The 21,464-nt window shown below is 42.1% G+C and overlaps 2 protein-coding genes across 4 annotated transcripts in view; one reads left to right on the forward strand and one right to left on the reverse strand.

The window, feature by feature from the left end:
• ALKBH2 (alkB homolog 2, alpha-ketoglutarate dependent dioxygenase) overlaps window positions 1-8,300 on the reverse strand; it is a 25,646-nt gene extending 17,346 nt beyond the window's left edge. Inside the window, exon 1 of one of the 2 annotated variants that reach the window (XM_075214188.1) lies at window positions 8,047-8,300. The gene's annotated coding sequence lies outside the window, so the exon portion shown is untranslated. Of the gene's footprint in view, window positions 1-7,465; window positions 7,518-8,046 lie in introns of those variants that run through there. The other variant, XM_075214194.1, reaches the window with a different exon arrangement.
• Window positions 7,624-21,464, forward strand: part of UNG (uracil DNA glycosylase) — a 26,645-nt gene continuing 12,804 nt past the window's right edge. Inside the window, exons 1-7 of one of the 2 annotated variants that reach the window (XM_075214167.1) lie at window positions 7,624-7,799; window positions 8,495-8,707; window positions 10,633-10,728; window positions 11,388-11,485; window positions 15,760-15,848; window positions 16,579-16,757; window positions 18,173-18,886. In XM_075214167.1, coding sequence (XP_075070268.1) covers window positions 7,701-7,799; window positions 8,495-8,707; window positions 10,633-10,728; window positions 11,388-11,485; window positions 15,760-15,848; window positions 16,579-16,757; window positions 18,173-18,313 — 915 coding nt within the window. In that variant the 5' untranslated portion in view covers window positions 7,624-7,700 and the 3' untranslated portion in view covers window positions 18,314-18,886. Of the gene's footprint in view, window positions 7,800-8,494; window positions 8,708-10,632; window positions 10,729-11,387; window positions 11,486-15,759; window positions 15,849-16,578; window positions 16,758-18,172; window positions 18,887-21,464 lie in introns of those variants that run through there. The other variant, XM_075214175.1, reaches the window with a different exon arrangement.

Consider the following 21,464-nt stretch of genomic DNA (forward strand, 5'->3'; position numbering starts at 1 on the left):
ACAAAACAAAAAACAAACAAAAACACAGACAGAGTGGAGCAGCATGCCTCCAGATTGCACATTAAAAATTAGGTCCCAAGGAAGTCATTGGAGGGAAGCTAACAGAGTTCTGGTCTTCCTGAAAAACTGTTATCAAAGAGGAACAATCTCTTTGATAACTGGTAGCCAAAGAAGTCCACCTTATGAATGCATAATATCTAGGAAATAACAAATACAGATGACAATAGATATCAACTGAACAAAGTAGTGTGTAAGGCACTCCTGTCCGAGAGAGTATATCAATATAAAATCAACTTTATTGATAGTTACTTAAAAATGCGACATAGACAGATAGCTAAATCCCACCTGGATCGGTGAATTTAAAATATACAAGTGAATAGAATTGAAATATAGTGTAAGGAGAATTAAAAATGACCCAAAAATGGGAGCCGGTCAAATGTTATCAAAATAGAAAACTTATATAGTACCGTGTTTGTTAGTGATAACTATGGTCTGGTCCTCTAATTATGTAATTATAATATGATAATTCATAGGACCATTAAGACCTGTTATAGAGTGTCTCTCCAGAAAGAGCCTTTTGGCATAGGCAATTCACTCTGTAGCTAACATAGAATAATATAAATCTCACACAGATTGAGACATGGGCGTATATTTATATATGAAACGCTTCCATATAGTATTTATGTGTCTCTTATCCTGTGTAGAAAAAAGGGGGAAATACCAGATATATTATGAAAAATATATGATGTTAGTAGCAAGCAGTTCCATATATGCTTAGTACACCATCAAAAAGGGGGCATCACATATAATGAAATGCCTATAAGTGTAGATGGTTACGTCCTGGAACTCACGGTACTGAGGAGGCAATAGCTCAGGACCAGTATGGGTTATCCTAATTAGCAAAGACAAGCAGGAAGAAGAGCATTTAGGATCCCATTGAATTATCTCGCCCCTAGTCCAGTTGATTATGAAGAGCTAGCCAGGGATGACCCAAGATCAACGGCACTGAGGGACAATGAATTAAGTACAATGAGATGATCTCGGAGTGAAGAGCGCCAATCTTCAAGTGCAAAGGAGGAGAACGATGATGAATTTCCCCGTGGTTCAGGCGATTCCCATCCAACCCGCAAACAGCAATTATGGAGTATAGAGGAATAGCTGAGAATCCCAAGGAATGAGCGAAGGTTAAATCTAAAAAATTCCCAGCAGCTCCACTGTCCACAAATGCAGGAACAGAAACGACTTGACCACCATATGTGAGTTGGGCAGGTATTTGTAGAGAATTTGTTGGAGAGATGGCTTGTAGGCTTAAGTGTACTCCCTCCACGTTCACTTGGCCTGATCTTTTCCCGGTCTGACGGGACAGGTACGAAGTAGATGGCCCTTTTCTTGACAATATAAGCAGAGACCCAAGGTACGCCTACGGGTACGTTCCTCAGATGACAGTCGATATGCTCCCAGTTGCATAGGTTCAACTTGATCAATGGGGGCAATTTGAGGAAGCATAGGAGAATAGGATGAAGAATTTTCCTTCTCAGCTTTCCTTTCTCTGTGTCTCCTGTCAATCCGGATAGCTAACTTCATAAGCTCCTCGAGGGATCCCGCAGTGGGGTACTGGACCAGGGAGTCCTTAATCTGTTCGGAGAGACCCAAGTGGAATTGACTACGAAGAGCTGGGTCATTCCATGCACAGTCCGAGGACCAACACCTGAAGTTGGAGCAATACTCTTCAGTGGAACGCCATCCTTGCGTTAAGGATCGGAGCTGTGCTTCAGCAGAAGTCACTCAGTCCGGGTCATCATAAATCAAGCCAAGAGCTTCAAAAAAGGTGTCCACAGATTGCAAGTGAGGACTGTTAGGATCTAGACTGAATGCCCAAGATTGAGGATCCCCTTGAAGGAGGGAAATAATTATCCCCACTCTTTTCTGTGGAGATCCAGATGAGAGTGGTCTCAACTTGAAAGTAGAGTTTGCAGCTTTCACGGAAGTTACGGAAGAGTCTACGGTCTCCCGAAAAGCGGTCTGGTAAATACATCTTGGGTTCCACAACTGAAGACTGAGCAGCTTGTGAGGCTCTTGATGCCTGTTCCTGGGAAGTCTGCCGCTGAGACTACTCTTGAACCTTTTGGGACAAGGTCTGGATTTGTCCTGCCAACACTTGTGCCGAACTTGGCTCCATAGGACCGAATACAAGACAATTCACTCACTCCTAGCGTATATTTTTGTCCGGTTATAATGTTACGGCTCACGCCCCAGGTATCAGCTCCTAGAACCGCTTTAGAGGTCTTCACCTATAGGAACCGCTTTTCCCGTAGAGCTAGACGCGCTCACAGGTACTCTGATGCCCCCAGGTCTTGTACTCTAGTAGTAGGAGCTGATACCGTGAGAACGTAGCGCAGGTGAATACGCAGAGGTGGAGTGATGATTCCAGCAGCCGTAATGAGGGTGTCAGCAAAACGATAAAGCCAAGGTCCAGGCTGGGGTCAAACAGGTCACTGGCAATACGGCAGCGTCAGAACCAGGCAATAGATCAAGGGTCACAAGCAAACAATCATAGTCAGTATCCAGGCAATAGATCAAGGGTCACAAGCAAATAATCGTAGTCAGTATCCAGGCAATAGGTCAAGGGTCACAAGCAATCAATGGAGGTCAGCATCCAGGCAATGGATCGGCAACAATAATCAGGATCCAAGAGATAATCAGGGAGCAAAGACACAGAAGGGTAGTATGCAGAATAACAGGGACTATAACCGGCAGGGAGGGCTTGCCCTTTCCTGCCTTATATACAGATGTGGCCCAATAGAAATTGATCTGTGCAGCAGGGGGAGGAACAGCCCAGATGGGCAATAACTAATTATATTGCGCGCATGCCCGGCTGCACTAGATGCCGGGACACAGCGCTGCAAGCTGAGAGCGTCCCGACTGTTGCCTTGGCAACGGCCTCACTACACTCCAGCAGTCACTTCTTGTCACGAACACCCAGTCTGTCCCAGATACAGAAATCTGAACAGCTGGCCATGACTGGTGTTACCTTAGTTAATTCACAATGAATACACCTTTTCTGCCATGACAAAGGATTTATTATGGTGTCCTTACGCTCACCAGAACCACTTATTAATGTTTCACAATTAAATCACAAACACCTGTAGAATGAGCCTCCCTGGGCATCGGCAGTTCATAAAAGAATCACGGAGAGTACGCTAAATAAAATATGGTTTACTCTGAAAAATGTTTCCAAGGCTTATTTACAAAAAGGTAATAAACAGACATAAAATAATGCACAAATGAGTTTAAGAAAATAAAATAGGAAATAAAACCAGAATCCCTACTTACAAGTTTCAGGAATTGGCGTGTGAGGAATACACACAGAATAATGGCACATTTCAGTCTTGACAGACTCTCCTCAAGAAATGGACACTGTCCTATTAGTACAAGGGATTTTTAAACTATTTTCTTGCAGGCTCCTTAACCCCCACATTAGGAATTTCACTTTCAATAAGTCAAATTGATTCCCAAAAGGGACATAAGAGTTTTCAGAGTAAATTATCTATCACTAAGATATATGTTTGGACATAGTAGAGAATCTCTCATCTCTGTTCTGCTTGAGTGGACACATGGTTTACAAAATTTGGGCCTCTAAACTCCCCCAAAACCCTTATCTATCTGGCTAGTTTCAAAAGACTTAATTGCACAGGTCACCTAGGTCAGTCAGCAGAACATACTTTGAGAGGTTACATAAAACACACATTGTCATACATGAATTCAACAGAATATGACTATCAGTCCTTAGATATACTACATAATCATCACACTACTCCTTCCGTCAAAACTACCCAACCAGCCACAAATACAACTTGAGCCCCCAAAGAGGATAAATAAGTGTGTCAGGTGGCCACACTTGCGTGGGAGGTCAGTCTGCTTTCCTGGGAGTCTTCTTGATATCAGCAAGTCTATGGCAAATAGGCTTCCATTATTCAGGAGAATATACAGATTAAAGCAATATGCATGGCAATATATATATATATATATATATATATATATCTATCTGCGTAAAGATATTTACATTACAGCCAGGGCCGGACTGGCCATCTGGCACTTCTGGCAAATGCCAGAAGGGCCGATGGCTATATGGGCCGGCCCAACTCCCCCTGTCTTCTTGGTGGCTGGTGGTTCCAGGAACCAGCCACCTCTGCTGCGCGCTCCCCAGCTCCCTCCCCCGTTATGCTGTGCAGCCAGTTACACTGGTGAGTTTCCTGTTTTTTTTTGTAATTTGCTTTTTTTTTTTACTGAAGAGGGGGGGGTGCCCGCGATTTTCGGGGGGTGCCCGCGATTTTCGGAGGGGGGGGGTCGCGGGGGTGCCCGCGATTTTCGGAGAGGGGGGGGTCGCGGGGGTGCCGCGATTTTCGGGGGGTGCCCGCGATTTTCGGAGGGTGGTCGCGGGGGTGCCGCGATTTTTTGGGGGGGGGGTGTCGCGGGGGTGAGAGCCAGGGGGTGCTGGGAAAGGGGGTGAGAGCCAAGGGGTGCTAGGAGAGTGGGTGAGAGCCAGGGGGTGCTGGGAGAGGGGGTGAGAGAGTCAAAGGGGGTGCTGGGAAAGGAGGTGAGAGAGCCGAAGGGGGTGCTGGGAAAGGGGGTGAGAGCCAGGGGGTGCTGGGAGAGGGGGTGAGAGAGCCAAAGGGGGTGCTGGGAAAGGGGGTGAGAGAGCGGAAGGGGGTGCTGGGAAAGGGGGTGAGAGAGCGGAAGGGGGTGCTGGGAAAGGGGGTGAGAGCCAGGGGGTGCTGGGAGAGGGGGTAAGAGAGCCGAAGATGGTGCTGGGAGAGGGGGTGAGAGAGCCGAAGGGGGTGCTGGGAAAGGGGATGAGAGAGCGGAAGGGGGTGCTGGGAGAGGGGGTGAGAGAGCGGAAGGGAGTGCTGGGAAAGGGGATGAGAGCCAGGGGGTGCTGGGAGAGGGGGTGAGAGAGCCGAAGGGGGTGCTGGGAAAGGAGGTGAGAGAGCCGAAGGGGGTGCTGGGAAAGGGGGTGAGAGCCAGGGGGTGCTGGGAGAGGGGGTGAGAGAGCCAAAGGGGGTGCTGGGAAAGGGGGTGAGAGAGCGGAAGGGGGTGCTGGGAAAGGGGGTGAGAGAGCGGAAGGGGGTGCTGGGAAAGGGGGTGAGAGCCAGGGGGTGCTGGGAGAGGGGGTGAGAGAGCCAAAGGGGAAGGGGGTTCTGGGAGAGGGGGTGAGAGAGCCAGGGTGGTAGGGGGTGCAGGAAGAGGAGTGAGAGAGCCGGGGGGTAGAGGGTGCAGGAAGACGTGTGAGAGAGCCAGGGGAGTAGGTGGTACAGGAAGATGTGTGAGAGCCAGCGGAGAAGGTGGTGCAGGGGGTTAAGTGAGAGGGACAAAGGAGAAGATGGTGCAGGGGCATAGGTAAAAGAAAGTGTAAAGGGAGAGACATCTTAAGAATGGGAATGTCAGGGATGCAGCCATCATAAAACACAAGTAGTAATGAAGAATGGAAATGCACAGAGGGGACAAGTGTTAAAAAAACAAAAAAAAACAAGCCCTTATACTCCATTCACCTATATTTTCTATACCCCCACTCCTAAATTTCTGCTTCGACCACTGCCCTCTATTCCTGCTCCCGACTGCCTGTGTGAGCTGACAGCTGCTGATCCCTCCTCGCCCAGCGCGCCCAGTAGGAGAACAGAACACAGGATGCCATAATCAGGTAAGTTCATATATTTTCTCGTGTGCAATATGTTTTTAACCATCCTTTCTTGAACTGGGGACACTACAGCGTATCCAATAATGTTTAACACTATGTATTGCTCATTATTGCGCTGTAAAGTTTTTTGCATATTTATCTGTACAGAGATTTTTAATTAAGAGGAAAAAACATTGCTTGTCATAAATTTTATCTGTAATTGTGTCAATATATCTATTTTTGTTTGCATTGTAAATGATGTATTAAGTTGCTCTTGGGAGACTCACACTCAGTATCTGATATGCTGTACCAATTTTTATTTGTGAATGAGTTTTTATCTGAGCTTTACTAATGATTTGGGGGCACTACTATGCCATAATATGATTTGTGGGCACTTCTGCATGACCGAATATGTATTGAGGGTAATACTATGTGGCATAATATGACCGCGGGGCACTACGATGTGGCATAATATGAACTGGGCACACTACGGTGTGGCATCATATGAACTTCTGCCAAAGGCAAGTCTTTCATAGTTGAATATGACGGGAGTCCAAAGAAGTTGCTGTATCGGGGCCCAAAATTCCTCTTGTCAGCCCTGCCTGTGAGTCAAGGCGGTAGACGCCTCCAGGTAAATAATCTAGATGTTTCCTATCTAATCAAACTGATGGATCACATCCAATTATTTCTCACCCACCTCCTCTATCCCCCTTAATTTATATACTGTGTTATTTAAAATGAATATAAAAGACGCATATCCAATTACTGTAGTAAAACAAAAATATTTTTCTGTGACATTTTGCTGTAGATGGAAATACTTTTAATGCGGCCGTGTGGGTTCAACTGATCATTCAATAGTTATGTTTTTTTTAGATATATGTTAGTTTTATTTCATGTGGAATGATTCATGAAAATTCTGCCATTACTATTTAATTGAGGGAATAGGGTACCTGTTACCTATATGTGTGTGTAAGTACTCTGTTCGTTGTTGCTATTTTGTGGGAGATTTGAAAAAAGCAAAACATTGTTTCCTACAGTGGCGTCTGTATAATTGGTGGTATTGCTGTAGTATGGGGTGGCGTGCTGGTGGCAATGTTGTAGTGTGTTTGGTGCTTAGTATTGCTAATAAGTAGGAGAGGGTATTGCTATAATGTGGGGGGTGACGCTGGACGCTGTAATGTGGGGGGTGATGCTGAATGCTGTAATGTGGGGGGTGATGCTGGACGCTGTAATGTGGGGGGTGATGCTGGACGCTGTAATGTGGGGGGTGATGCTGAATGCTGTAATGTGGGGGGTGATGCCGGTTGCTGTAATGTGGGGGTGATTGATGTAGTATGAGTGTGTGTGGGGGGTTATTTATTGCTGTAATTTGGGTACTAATAATGTATTGCCATGGTGTTTATTGATGTAATTGGGGTGCTAATAATGTAATGTTGAGGGTCATTAGGAGAAATAAATCCCCCCCCCCCCCCACACACACACTCATACTACATCATGTTGTACTGCGCCAGCATCAGTGTGCAACAATATAGTGCATGGAGCCCACAACACGTGGGCCTGTGTGCTTTAAATGCCAGGGCTGATTTTTAGTCCCAGTCCGGCCCTGATTACAGCATTCTACTGCTGGATGATTCCTGAACCATGAATTCCTCACAACACTGATTTTAAACACAATTCGAATTTTGTGCTTTGTTGAACAAGAGACTTCTTTGTAATTAATTTACAGTGAGCAACATTGATGGGACGTGTTATTAGAGAAAACTGGGTTTGCTGAGACTGATTTTGACTGACCGATCCTATTGATCTTTGTGTGATGGCTAATGACCCGGTATATTCTCATAAGAATACTTCAAGTAAATGTCACGCGTGTAAGGACTGGGGATCTCAGACACGAGTGAGCAGTAACCATGGTAACCGGTGCATTAGACCCGCCCCTAGAAGGCAGGCGAGAGGCTGCGGATTTTGGCGCCAATCCTTTCCATTAACCGGACTAGTGACAGACACACTGAACTCCTGCAGGGTAACCATGATCGGACAAAAAAACATTAATTCCTTTTTTACACCCGTCTCCAAGAAGAGATCGGCTTCTGAGGCGTGTGCAGGGGCAGACGGGTGCAACGGAGAGGTAAGACGTGGCTGGGGTATCCGTGAGTGACTGCCTGCAGTGTGGTTAGAGCCCATGTACACTGTGTGCACTATTCCTGCTGGGTATGCTGCGTCCTGTGTCCCCTGTCAGTGTGCTGCTGGTACTAGCTTTACATTGCTAAAAAAACTGAGACTTTTCGTGATTCTATAGACCCATGGCAATCACATAAAGATTAGACTTGTATATAGGATTCATTCAGACTCCAGCTATATAATAGTGACATTACCTCTCGGCCCGATGTTTCCACACGTATAAATGTGGTGACAACAAGCTGTGCATGATATCTTTGATGTGGGGTAAATGAGAGTACAGCCCATTCATTCCATTCACTTCTTCATGGTTTCTCTCTCGAGTAAGCGTCCTGTCAACCAATCCCCGTCCGGGATCCGGCCAGTGGGTGGGGCCAACTCTAATTTCTTTTTACCGCGAAAATACAGCGTGTTCCGTCCCCCGGCAGTGTATTATATTACCACATGGTGCTGGGGGCGGCTCATATACGTATAATCACCACATACCAGCCCGGGTCCACTCAGATATTGTGTACGTGAAGCATACATTAGCTGTAAGACAGAATGATGCACATATGTAACATGCGGGTATACAGAACCACATACTTGTTTGCTAAATATAACTTGAAGTACGTAACCCGACCGTTCTCTGATTGTGATCTTCAGACGACTCCTGTGAAAAGGACGCGACAATCAGAAGAGGAAGATGAGAGCCAAAAAGTAGTCTCTCCTCCATTAAGCCCCGAGCAACTTGATCGTATTGAAAGGAATAAAGCGGCAGCATTGCAGAAACTAGCAGCACGTTATGCACCAGAAGGGGTTGGGGAGAGCTGGAGGCAAGAATTGCTTGCCCAGTTTACCAAGCCCTACTTTGTGAAGGTAAAGCCTAGGTCATAGTGTATATGTATAACCTAATGGTAATGGTCCCGTGCAGAAGAAAGATGACACTGTCAGTGTGACTAAACCTTACACACTCACTAATTTATGTGTTCTTTCTTTTATTTTATTTCTATTTTTTGCATTTTCTGAATGCTCTTTAGGGTGAGGTGACTCTGGCAGGTGGAGCAGGTCACCGTCATCTTCATGTCTTATGCCTCTAAAACTTCAGACAATTACGTCTGTAATTTTTTAACTATCACAATTTAATTAGAATTCTGCTTAGTCCAGAAAGTTGAATGTATATCATAGAAAGTAATCATGTGCAACCACATTCAACTTTTTGACATGATCTATATCACCCTATACACAATAATGGGCTCCCAATCTGATTATTTTTATATTCAAGATTTTTCTTCTTAATTGATATGAACAAAAACCTTTAACATAATCTAAAAATCACTGTCCACCTTCAACTGGCATTAATGTGATTTGACCACCTGCAACTTTAACTAAATGCATTATCTTTCCAGTTTGCCACTGAGCTTTGCAGCAGACTGCATGGCAACCATGTAGTTTATTTTCTTTTCCATGGATCATAACACAGAGAAGCTTTAACGTGTGAATGTAGTTTTATTTGAAGAGCATGGGCAGCATAAACCAGTCTGCCTCCTGGACAGCAAAGAAAGGGGTTAGGAAGATTAATGGTTTTAGTGAAAGTTGCAGGACATGTACAGGCCAGTACATTTATCATTAATAGGGAGAGAGCAAATGTTTGTGTACCAGTTAAAATGGGTCATGTTCTGATCAAATTGTTTGTATCAGTAAATAAAATTCTGTTATGGTCATTTTTAGTGGGAAAATCACTCCGTAGAGGTTCACCTATAGCATTCTGTACTTTTGTTTTACCAAATTATGCGCCTGTGACATTTTAATACCCTCAACCTGAAGGCTTATTAACTAGGCACTTGGGGGCAATGTGCACATAGAAGTGATGTGGACTTCATATTCTGTCTTTGTAGGAACGCTGATGTAATAACTCAGCACTTCCTTATAAAACATAAAGGGCATATCAAATCTCAATGTGTGGCTAGCATCCTGCAGTGTGGTTAGAGCCCAGGTAAACTGTGCACCACCAGTAAGATAAGTGGGGAAGCGTGAAGAAGGATTTCTTGAGTTCCTTCTATTTTTTATTTTTTTTGCTGTGCTGAATGTAAAAAGTGTTTGCTTGATGGTAAAGACATTACATGATGTTGGGGGAGAGGGGGGTGAAGTGACCTGTATGTGAGGGAGTTGCAATGGAAGGGTGTTTATTGCATTGTGGTAGAGAATGGATGGGAAATTACAAGATGGTAAGGATTTAGTGACTGTCCCGCACAGTCAGGACTTTGAACTGTGGAGACAGTTGAGAGGTATGTCTCCCTATTGCTTATCTAAGGCATCATAAGGAAGAGTCACCATCAGTAATCGATTGTTCATGCAACATTACAAGGGAGAATGAAGGGTGCTGTAAGCAGACTAACACTTGTTAACCCCATCGCTGGTGAGCTGCCACATACTGTAACTTTAATCTTTTTTAAATACAAATTAAGAACTTAAGTAAATATGTATAGTAAGCTCCATACAAGTTTGTGCAGTTGGAAGACGACCGCACACATAGGCCAATAGAAGTTATCTCTGGCGACCATTGTTAACAACATGCCTCATGATGACTCAATCAATTTCAAATGGAAATTAGAAATGGGGTATTTTGGGATCACTTAATACAACAATGGCGCATTGCCCCATATCTCTTCAGATACTGCAGTATGTGCAGCCAGCATTAGGTATATAAAGAAAGCAACTTAATTCTGTGTTGCTTCTGTCTCATTTCTAAAGGCATGTGCAACACATCGATGATAACTATACTACATTTATTTCCGTTATAGTTGACTAGTTTTACCTCGGAAGAACGAAAACGATACACTGTGTATCCTCCTCCACACCAGGTGTTTACCTGGACACAAATGTGCAACATTAGAGATGTAAGTTGTTTTCTCTTTCCTATTTTTAGGATATCTTAAGTTACTTTAAATCTTGTCTTGTACACAGAAATGTTTGTAATTTGTGGATTTTATAAAATTTCAGTGATAAGATTTTTTTTTTTTTTACTGCAAAAGGGACTTAAAAGAGAACCCGAGGGGAAACAAATTAATGAATGGTCCTCATATGGTAGCAGGTAGAGGTATTTTCTGGCCCTGAGGTTGTAATATACGAGGGGAGTCTTTTGGCACGTAAAAATTGTTGAATACATTTCTCCAAGTGCATCTGACAGGTGTCTGTAAACAAGCCAATTGTCTTCCACATAAAGGTCTTTATAAAATGGTAGAAGACAAAACACACAGCCCTCTTATGATATTGGTAACATCTGATAAATGAAACGGGCAGCAAGAGAAAAAAAATACTCAAAAGTTAAACATTTTATGAATAGTATCATCCAAAATTATATCGACAAACAAAATTACAGTCAACAGTAGGTGGTTACGGAAGTTTAAGCTGATATCTGACAGATTGCTATGACTTAATCTCTTGTGTTGTTGTTGTAACGTGTGTCAGGGGTTTTTTTTGGTGTGTTTTTTTTTTTCCACCCCCCTGCTTGATATGTTCCCAACATCAGTGAATTGTTTCCATATTTATTTTTTAGGTTAAGGTTGTCATTTTGGGACAAGATCCTTACCATGGACCCAATCAGGCTCATGGGCTGTGCTTTAGTGTTCAGAAACCCGTACCACCACCACCCAGGTACCACAATATACTACCATGTATCGGCTTTCTAAAATATTGTTTTTTAAATGTCAACTAATAATCAAATAGCTATTGGAAAACTGTCAATTGCCCCATTATGATGAAACAAGACAAACTTATCACCTGGACAAACTGTACCTCGTTTCCCACACTAATAGGGAATGAGTTACTATACTTTTTTATTCCTGGTCCCCTCATCACAGATTCTATTATGGTAGAAATATGTTGCAGTTAATGAAGTGAGTGTTTTATCTTCAAGGGAGGTGGATGCCTAGATACTTCTATATGGGGCTGTAGAGAATCTTTCAACACCAGATAATCTGTATTGTGCCCAGGGATCTACACACCTCATCTCTGCCCCTTAATCAGAATTTATGGCATTTTCTATGTGAAAAGGATATGATGGAGGGATGGCTGATAGTGTCATCTGGATCACAAACACTGAGCAGGACCAGTCAGTGAGGAGAGTCCTTGGCACAGGACACTGTATGAGCTGGCATCCCTGGCTGGGAGACGCATTAACCTGAATAGGACAAAATAGCTTTGCAACCCAATATCAGCATGAACACCAGGAGAGGACAGTCTAAGGCTGGAGACTAAGCCCCACACAGAGTAACTACCAACATGGGTTTAGCTAGAGGGTAATAATAATTTGCTGATGTTACACTCTTGCTATTATTTTTATGTTCTGAGTGTATTTACAATGGACCACACTTCTATATTTGTATTTAATCCTTTGCCTAAATGTTTTGTATTCACTTGGAGACACGTGTCTCCACAATCATCTTCCAATTACTAGAAACTTGAACATCTCTCTTCTCTGTGGTTGTCACTTTGGCTGTCACTTTGGCAGTGGATTGGCTGCAAGGGGCACAGTAGCATGGGTTGTCTGACACTCGGACTCTTCTTCTCAGGCCAATCACCAGTGCAGAAAAGTGCTCCTTTTTTCTTTACTGCTTACTCATTTTTTTTATTTATTTTTATTCCCCCTGGTATCTTGGTCTAGTAAGCAGCAAATTTATTCATCCTGTGCCAGATACCAGATTCAGTCTGTTTCTAGGTCTCATACTCTTCAAAACTCAAGTGCCCTTCTTCACATCTGAGTAAACTCTTGGAGTCTTTCTGAGTAGACAGCGGTGGATACCTTCTGAATCAAGTCTTTTCCGAGTCCATTGACTGATATGATTTATGCAGGTGCCTTTAGTTCTGAACATCCAGAACCTTAGTTATAAGAACCAGCCTACTAGTTCCCTTTTTATAGAACTGTGCCCGTCTTACTTCTTGTGGACCAAATCTTTATTGAGCTGTTGATTGGGGGGATATAAGAGGATTCATATAAATGTTATTTTACTTTGATGTTTTGGTGTTTTATATCCCTTCGTTCAGCAGAGGAACAAAATTCCTCAATGATGTGATGCACATCAAGGACACCTCGGGCATGAGGCTGGAGGCTTCTGAAAAGCCTGCTTTCTTCATTGGCTAGTTTTATACACTGTTTGGGTTGCTAAGGTGACCTTTACATGGGAACAATGTAGTTTAAGAAGTTGTTCATCTGGGCTTCAAATAATGTAGATACCAAAACAGATGAATGTGTCTGTCTATCAGCTGGCTACCACGGGTATAAAGGCAGTGGGGCCTCAACATGAGGTAGGGATATCCTTCATACCCACTCCAAAGTGTTGTTTCCCCTATCCTGGAGCTCAGTAAAGCATTCCATTCTACTATTCAAGGAGTGTGAATGCAGCATTCATCTGTCCTGTTAAGGGACATCATGGGAATACAACATTTTATCCCAGTCTAAATGGTGGCATAGTAAATTTCTTCCTGCTGTCTCAGCTAGCCATCCCATGTTTCGAGCTGCCCCTCTAGACCCTGGAAAGCTATGGCTGGATATGAATGGCACAAGTTATCTTTGGTCCCATCAATCACCATGTTATTCATGGGTCTCCTTTTCAAAATAGTGCAACAGAGGTTTTTGTTTAATTATTAGAACAAGAACTTATCTCTAAGGGCTAATTTCTCCTATTGCATAATTACACATGACCATCAGCTACTGTATGAGAGTACTGAAGATTATGGTCTCCACTTTGTAAGCTGTTCCATATGTGCAGTTTCACATGTGCCCCCTTCTGAGTCTCCTCCAATGCTCATGGAACGCTTCTGTTAAGATGTCAACAATCTTCCAAGATGATGGTGTCCCTGAGATGATTGGTGGATCCATCTAACCTAGTGATGGGAAGACCTTTCTCAATCTGTTTGGCAGGCGGACACTGTGGATGCCGGCCTTAGAGATGGAGGTGGTGTCTTCTCAGGAGTCTTCCCTACCAATCAACATATTTTCTGGCTCTGAGCACATGGCTGGCGCTTCTTCAAGGCCAGACTTCAGATGGACAACACCACTGCAATGGTTCACATGAACCTTGGGGACCTGGGTCATGATGTAAACAACTTGAATCCTGTAAGACCCCCTTTTCATCACAGCTAAGCTGGTTTTAATGGCATGACTCTTGAAGTTCCTCATTTATCTTCCTGAATCTACCACAGGCTTTGGAAGATGTTTAAGTAGTGCAAGTTGGTGGATTTCCCTCATAGTTTTTCCAGACTCTGTTAGCTCTTGTTTCAGATCGAAAGGTTTTCTTGCAATGACCACGCCACGTTTGGTCTCATTTTTCACTCTACAATTAATCCTTGACACTTTAATCTCGTTCTGAGAGTGCTACATGATGCTCCTTTTTAAGCTTCTCCATTTTGGTCCACTTGTGATTTACTTATGTGAAAGATGTCTCGGTTATTTTCTTGGTTCAGTGCCACCAATCTTTGTACCTCGACAAATCACTTTATCCTTCCTTTCAACTTGGGGTACTTATTGGGTTCCACACCAACCAAGAATTGGTGGTGCCCTCCTTTCGTCCCTTTCCTTTTAACTGTAAGCAGGTGGTGCTTCACTCTCTTGATGAGGTTTGTTTATCGGTGTACCTTTCCAAGGCTTGTGCTGTGGTGCTCTGGCTCCCTGTTTTTGAATGACCACAAAAAGGGTTTTGGTACCTTCCCCCAGTTATTCTGCTGGATTTTGACTGTCGGCAGATAGTTCTATGCTGTGGCGCACTTGACTGCTGGCGTTCTGTTGCACAGCACAGGGCTTCAGTTAATCGGTTCTGCATTGTGGCTAGATACACATCCCTGCATACTTTTTGTAAAAGGTGGATGTTTCCACCTTAGGAGAGACTGTCTTTAGCAGGAAAGTCCTTGATGTGGTAATGACCGCTTAGGTATTCCTCCCCTTCTGTAGAGCTACTTTGGGACATCTCATCTCATTTGTGTCTCGCTACTGCAGAATGAGCTATGCATCAGAAAAAAAGTTATTAATGACAAGTTCAAAAAATCCCCAGTTAGAGGGATACAGGCCAAAAAAGTGTAAAAACACCAAAGCGTACATAGGGATGTGGTTTTCAGGCCCTCCTCTATAGGGATATTGGAGGTTTTGGAGAAGTGGGAGCCATTAGGCCCGTACCATTTTCCATCGAACATTGGGGCATGGGACCCATAAAAGCTGCTGCATCCTGTTTATCTGGGGGGGGGGGTAAAAATAAATGCAAGTGAGAAAATTTACATAAAATAAATTTTGACCATGCAAGATGACCCCAACCTTTTGACCAAAAGGCCAGGGCACAGGAAGCGTGTAGATAAAGAGAAATTTGTGCAGTGTCATACTTTCAAGTGAGGGTCACCACTTGAAAGTGATTTTGGGCACCCCTGGGTTGCTACTCTGGGTGCGGTACCTTCCAGGTTTGCTGGCTTCTGGAAAGGAGACCAAGGTATTCTGTCCATTAGGAGAGGGCCCCTGACTTAGCCGAGAGGCCAAAAAAAACAGGCTAATGGTAAGCTTGATAAGAGCATATAAAGGGAGATGGAGGGTTTGCACTTAGTTTTAGCCGAGTGACCTATTTATTAAGGTTGGTATATAGCCTATAATTTGCGTCCTTCTAAAGCATATGTGAAAAGAATTTAATGGTAAGTACAATAAACGCCAACCAGCCCCCCCTCTTTCTTTTTTTTTTTGCCCGCAGCGTTGAAATCCGTTTCTAAACAGCATCCATTAAAGTAACCAAGGCTTGATAAATGAGCTTACCTAGAACTTTGGGAGCAGCTCCACAAGTTAATTTGCACATCAAAGAAATGTGTATGCATATTGTATCCCTATGGATAAATGGTGCTGTGTACATTAACTGCATTTCTAGTCTTGTGTTCAAATTTAAGTGGTCTCTTTTCAGTCTTGAAAACATGTACAAGGAGCTGCAAGCTGATATTGAGGGTTTTGTGCACCCAGGCCATGGAGATCTAACTGGCTGGGCCAAACAAGGTAATAACTGGTCCACATCCTACCCAGTAAGTTTTATTGAAATCTTAGGTTGTCATGAAGTCAATCGTTCTTTAGCAGTAATATTACCCTGTTTATCAAGTGTATATATTAATGTATCAACACATGAATGGTAGTATGATTAAACCACTAATTACATAATCTGCCAGTTCTAATTGGTCAGTAAAGCGAATAAAGGATCCTAGTTGCTGCACTGGCTCTTGATTACCTTCAGAATCCAATTCAAGCTACTGACCCTTACAAACTCTTTTCACACATGTCTGACTTCAAAGATCTCTACTCTTCCTTTCAAATCGAGCCCCTGACCTGTGCCTTGCTTCCTCTCTGATAACCAGCTTTCCAAATCTTCTCCTATGCTACTCCCCACTCATGGATCTCCACATCTCCCCAAAGCTTTTTCAAGCGCTCTCTGAAAACCTTTCTCTTCACTATAACACATCCTGCCCTTACCTCATACTATTCCCTCTGGGTGTAATACCAGCTACATTCCCACCTCCACTTTGGGTCCCACTAACTAATCATGGATTAAGCTCTCATAAGGAAGGCCTTTTTTACCCTGACTTACGTCTGCACCTTTTGGACGGTTTTTAGATGTTTGTAATTTTTATGACTTGTCATTCTGACTGCACAGTTCTCAGAATTGTGTGGTGCCTTACAAATATATGATGATGATGATGATGATTGTTGGACCTAATAAGATTTTTGCTCACAGGAGTTCTCCTCTTAAACGCTGTGCTGACTGTGCGAGCACATAATGCCAATTCGCACAAAGACCGAGGCTGGGAGCAATTTACAGATTCTGTGGTGTTCTGGCTCAACAAGAACCTTGATGGCTTAGTCTTCATGCTCTGGGGAGCATATGCTCAGAAGAAGGGCATTGGTATTAACAGAGTAAGTTTTCACTGGACCAGGAACAGTGGCATTATAAAAAGGGAGTACTTTAGAAATGTCTTATCTAAACTTGTCAATGATCAAACCTATATGTAGTACAGTCATCGGTCTTTAAAGTATCCCCTCCCTTATCAGCAGCTGAATTTTATGCGCTAACGTACATGAAAATGTGTTTTCTTTGTCAAAGTCGTATAATTGGATGAACGAAAATATATTGGTTTAATATTGTTTTGCCTTGCGATTCGTACGCCACGTAACACGTGGCGTAGTGCGATCGCACGGTAAAATACGCACACACACTCGCATTACAACATTTAGTTATTTATATAATTCATATTCATATTGATTTCGTTACACTGTAATTTATGAGCAGATAATATTTGGTTTATTAGCAGTGTGTGTGTATATGTGTGTGTATATGTGTGTGTATATATATATATATATATATATATATATATATATATATATATATATATATATACATATATATACACACACACACTTCAGTGATATATATATGGTTCAGGTTGTGGGAAAGGTGGCATGTCTGGTATCATACAGAATCCCTATTCATCAGCAGCTGTCCGCTGCAGTCGGCGAAGAGATCGCACATTGCATACTTTAGTTATTGATATTAGGGAATAAACCTATTGTATGATGCTGGCTATGAAAGGAGCAGACCACCTGGAGAGACGACCCCCACCTTTGGATTCCTTAGATTGAATCAGCCTATGACCTGTTTACCCTGGACCCACCCAACGTCTGGACCTATAGAAACAATCTACATCCTCTCTATTGTTCACTGTGTAACACTGTACTGTATATAATCATAGCTGCACACACCCTGGCCCTCAGTCAACTCTGACACAGTATTCTAACAGATATACTGTCCACCGGGTCCCGTGGGTGCGCAGCGATCGCATGCGATAGCATTGGTATGTATTTATCTTTTGGTATTGGCTGTACTGTACTGTATCATAATATAATAATGTATTGAATTGTTGACTATTTACATCTGCTAAAATAAATCACTTTGTGCTTTGGAAACACATACAATTGATTGGGCAATGCTTATTTGAAAACGATAAAATTACTTTAATATCTTTTATGTTGCCCTGTTTATTGTGCTATCCTCACGATAATGCCTGTGTAGGGGACTGTGTTTTAAGCTGGTGGTATAACGAGGGAGTACTGAAATAAAAATACTCAAAGTACTGAATGTTTAGTACACCATAATGATATTGGGCAATTAGTGAAGGTTGGGCAACTTGGTATATATTTATATGGATTAACCATTTATTTTTCAACTCCATTTTTGTTTGTCTAACATGTAGTTGTAGTTAGTGGCCTTTTAAAGTTGAGCAAGAACCATGTACGTTTCTTTTCCCTCATAACTTGTTGTCTTTCTCTGACAGAAACGTCATCGTGTTTTGCAAACCGTTCATCCTTCCCCTCTCTCGGCCCACAGAGGATTCTTTGGCTGCCGTCATTTCTCTAAAACAAACTCCTATCTACAAGACTTGGGTAAAGAACCCATTGACTGGAAGGCCTTGTGATCTGAGCATTAATACTTCAATAGGTATTAAAAGAAGAATCGGACAAGAAATTACTCTCTATTTCACTAGAATATAGTTATCTGATAAACTGCACAAAATCTGTTAAAGTATTCAGTGGATTGGTGCTGATTCGTCTGTGTTCATTTTCAATGTGTAAATACTTGAATGTTGAAATGCTGTTATCTTAAGACCTGAATAAGAGTGTTTTATTCAAAGGGTTGAAGAAATATGTAACATAAAATGCAGCCATAAGGATTAAGCAGACCGTCTTAGATTTGTTATAGGTCATTTAGATCAATCGCCAAAAAAACCCCAAAACCTGTTATCTGGGTGTTCAACCCTGGTATTTTTGGGGATAATTGTATGTGTTTTTTATTTTTGTTTTTCTTTGACTTTTATAACACACAGTGCATGAAAGGGATAAAGATTTTTTCTATTAATGTATAATATGCATATGTTTTGTACATAGTAAAAATTCCAGATTTTACAGAGTTGTAAATATGTTAATTGAGGACAGTGTTGATAAGCATATAATGTGTCTTTTAGTTGTAATAAATACAATTTGTAAAACAATCTGAACTTTTTTTAAACTGATGACACTGTACCCAGTTTTGGTAAACATAAGGAAATAGAACATTGTGTTAGGAAAAACTATACCGCAGGGCAAATTGATATTGTAACACTAAGGGGCATATTCAATTGTCGGCGGAAATGCCTAAAATCTCGCGGCGTGCGTACTATTACCATTATTACGGTAGTTTTCTCTCTGGATTTCATCTTGCAGCTCCCTGAGCCGTGAGCTGAAATCCAGCTTACTATTACCGTAATAACAGTAGTAGTTAACGCCGCGGAAAACGGCGATAATTGAAAATGCCCCTAAGAACAATGGCCTGGATGCCTTAAACTGTCCTATCGAGTTTAAGGCCTCATGAACATTATGTTCAAAGATAACAAATCTCCTGTTTAGGTAGCACTTAAAATGCCAGTTTCTTCCCACAGTCCAAAAACCTACTGGGTGGGTTTAGGGAATTAGACTGGAAGCACCAATGGGGCACAAACTGATTTGAATGACTACAAATTCTCTCTATAGTGCTATAGAAATCAATAATATATAAACCAAATATATGAAATTTACATTCATAGATTTGCCCGGGGGTTAGAAATGGGAATGTTTTTACTTACTATACTGCAGATAATCTCCAGATCTGGCCCAAGCAGCTGATCCATGTAGTGCTCCCCACATACTGAGCAGGTGATGCTGTGACAGTTACATTTACCAGGGTTCTGTGAGGTGGCACTGGTATTGTGACATCACCCGAGGTTAGCTGTAGGCCATGTGACAAATCTAGCAGTGAGCTGAATACATTAACCTGATGGGTATTTACTGAAAGGTACAGGCAAAATGAGACAATTCAAAAGATTGAATGTTTCCTAATTAATAGGAAAGGGATAAGTAGGGATATATGTTAATATAAACACCAACTTGCCATGTTCTATAGAAGGAAATGTCTTGAGAATTAAGAGTACTAAAGTCAGAGCAGAAGTCTGTTGGCAAATCTAGATTATGGGTCAGTTGAAAACAGGCATGCAAGTGTGTGTGTGTTGGGGAATTTAGACTGTAAGTTCCAATGGGGCAGGGACTGATGTGAATGAGTTCTCTGTGCAGCGCTGCGGAATCAATGGCGCTATATAAATAAATGATGATGCAAACAAAGTGCAAAATCAGGATCCAAAAGAATATTCAAAATCTAAGACAAGGTTCAGGGCAGACAGCAAACAATCCATTGTCAGAAGCAGGCAAGGACAAATAATTGAAATCCAATAATATTAAGACACCCAGGAACCACAAGATAATGGGCAATCATATAATGGCAGGTCTTGTATGATGGACAATTGCATTTGTGCACTATTTAGATGTGCAGTACCAGTTTGCTTATATTTGCAACCATCAACACCAGTAGCAAGGATGGTAAATGATGAGCAACTTGTGCTCATGTGCCTACATACAGCAGGAAAATGGCAAATCCTTACACTGACACTTCATGATAACATAAAATGGATGCTATATTTTTTTCCCACTGCAGGCAGACACTTTTATTCACAAACACCTGACAGATGAGACAAAAGTCATTACATTAACTTTTCTGCTAATGTTTCTAGAGTGAAATAGAATATGAATTGATAGGAAGATAGAACATTTGCCAGTTCCTGATCTATTATTTCACTGCTAGTTATGGTGATTGTTTGTTTAGGATCAAAAAGATAAATCCAAACAAAATACTTTTGCGTGCAGTAAGAAGCGTTAAATTGAAATCCTGACCGGTCAAACGACTCTCTATTCTCCTAAAACCCAGTGTTTGGCAAAGCTTTCTCTTGTACTGTGCTTGAGTATGGAGAGTTTACAGGGGAGGTGGGTACATTATTATGCTTGGTGTTGAAAGCGGAGAAGAGTAGAGCATGGAGTGGATCTGTTACACCTGTTCTGGTACCCTGGCCGATTCAGTGAAAGGACCATAAGATTTAAAAAAGCCTGGATTTGACTTTTTACTCCTATGCTCAAAATTAACAAAAAAATGGTAGTTATTTTCATAGTTTGGTTAGTATTACAATTTTTTTTTCTACTGTATAATGTATATTTAAGGGTCACATAACTATTGCAAAGGGAAAAGTTTTTGTGTACCCTTTATAAAATATGTCCTTAACAGGAATGATGTCCTCCTAATGAAGTGGGAGCCAAACTTTGCCCTGACATGCAGTTTCTCTTGCCCGCAATAAACATGTCAACAGCAACTGTGAATGTGGCTCTTTTCTATATTGTAGTAGTTGTACCATACCACTAGAAACTATTTCAAGCTATTTTCTGAGGCAACCTGAAAAATACTCCTCAACTGAAATCTCAAAAACAGTTACACATGAGAGCTGAAATTACTGTGTTTTGGGTAAACCTAGCTGTATTGTGAAAGCCTGTTCACTATGTGAATAGGGATAGATGGATTCCCTAGCAACAATGCAAAAAACTGATACTCAGCCTGGCAACTGTTGCAGGTATTTTGATCAATGATTATTAACACCAATAATAGTCAATATTTCACAGTTATTAGGTGGGAGAACCAACAGATTTAAATGTTTATGTAAACAAAAAGTCCAAAAA

This window comes from Mixophyes fleayi, chromosome 1 (assembly GCF_038048845.1).
Source record: "Mixophyes fleayi isolate aMixFle1 chromosome 1, aMixFle1.hap1, whole genome shotgun sequence".
Lineage (NCBI taxonomy): Eukaryota > Metazoa > Chordata > Amphibia > Anura > Limnodynastidae > Mixophyes > Mixophyes fleayi.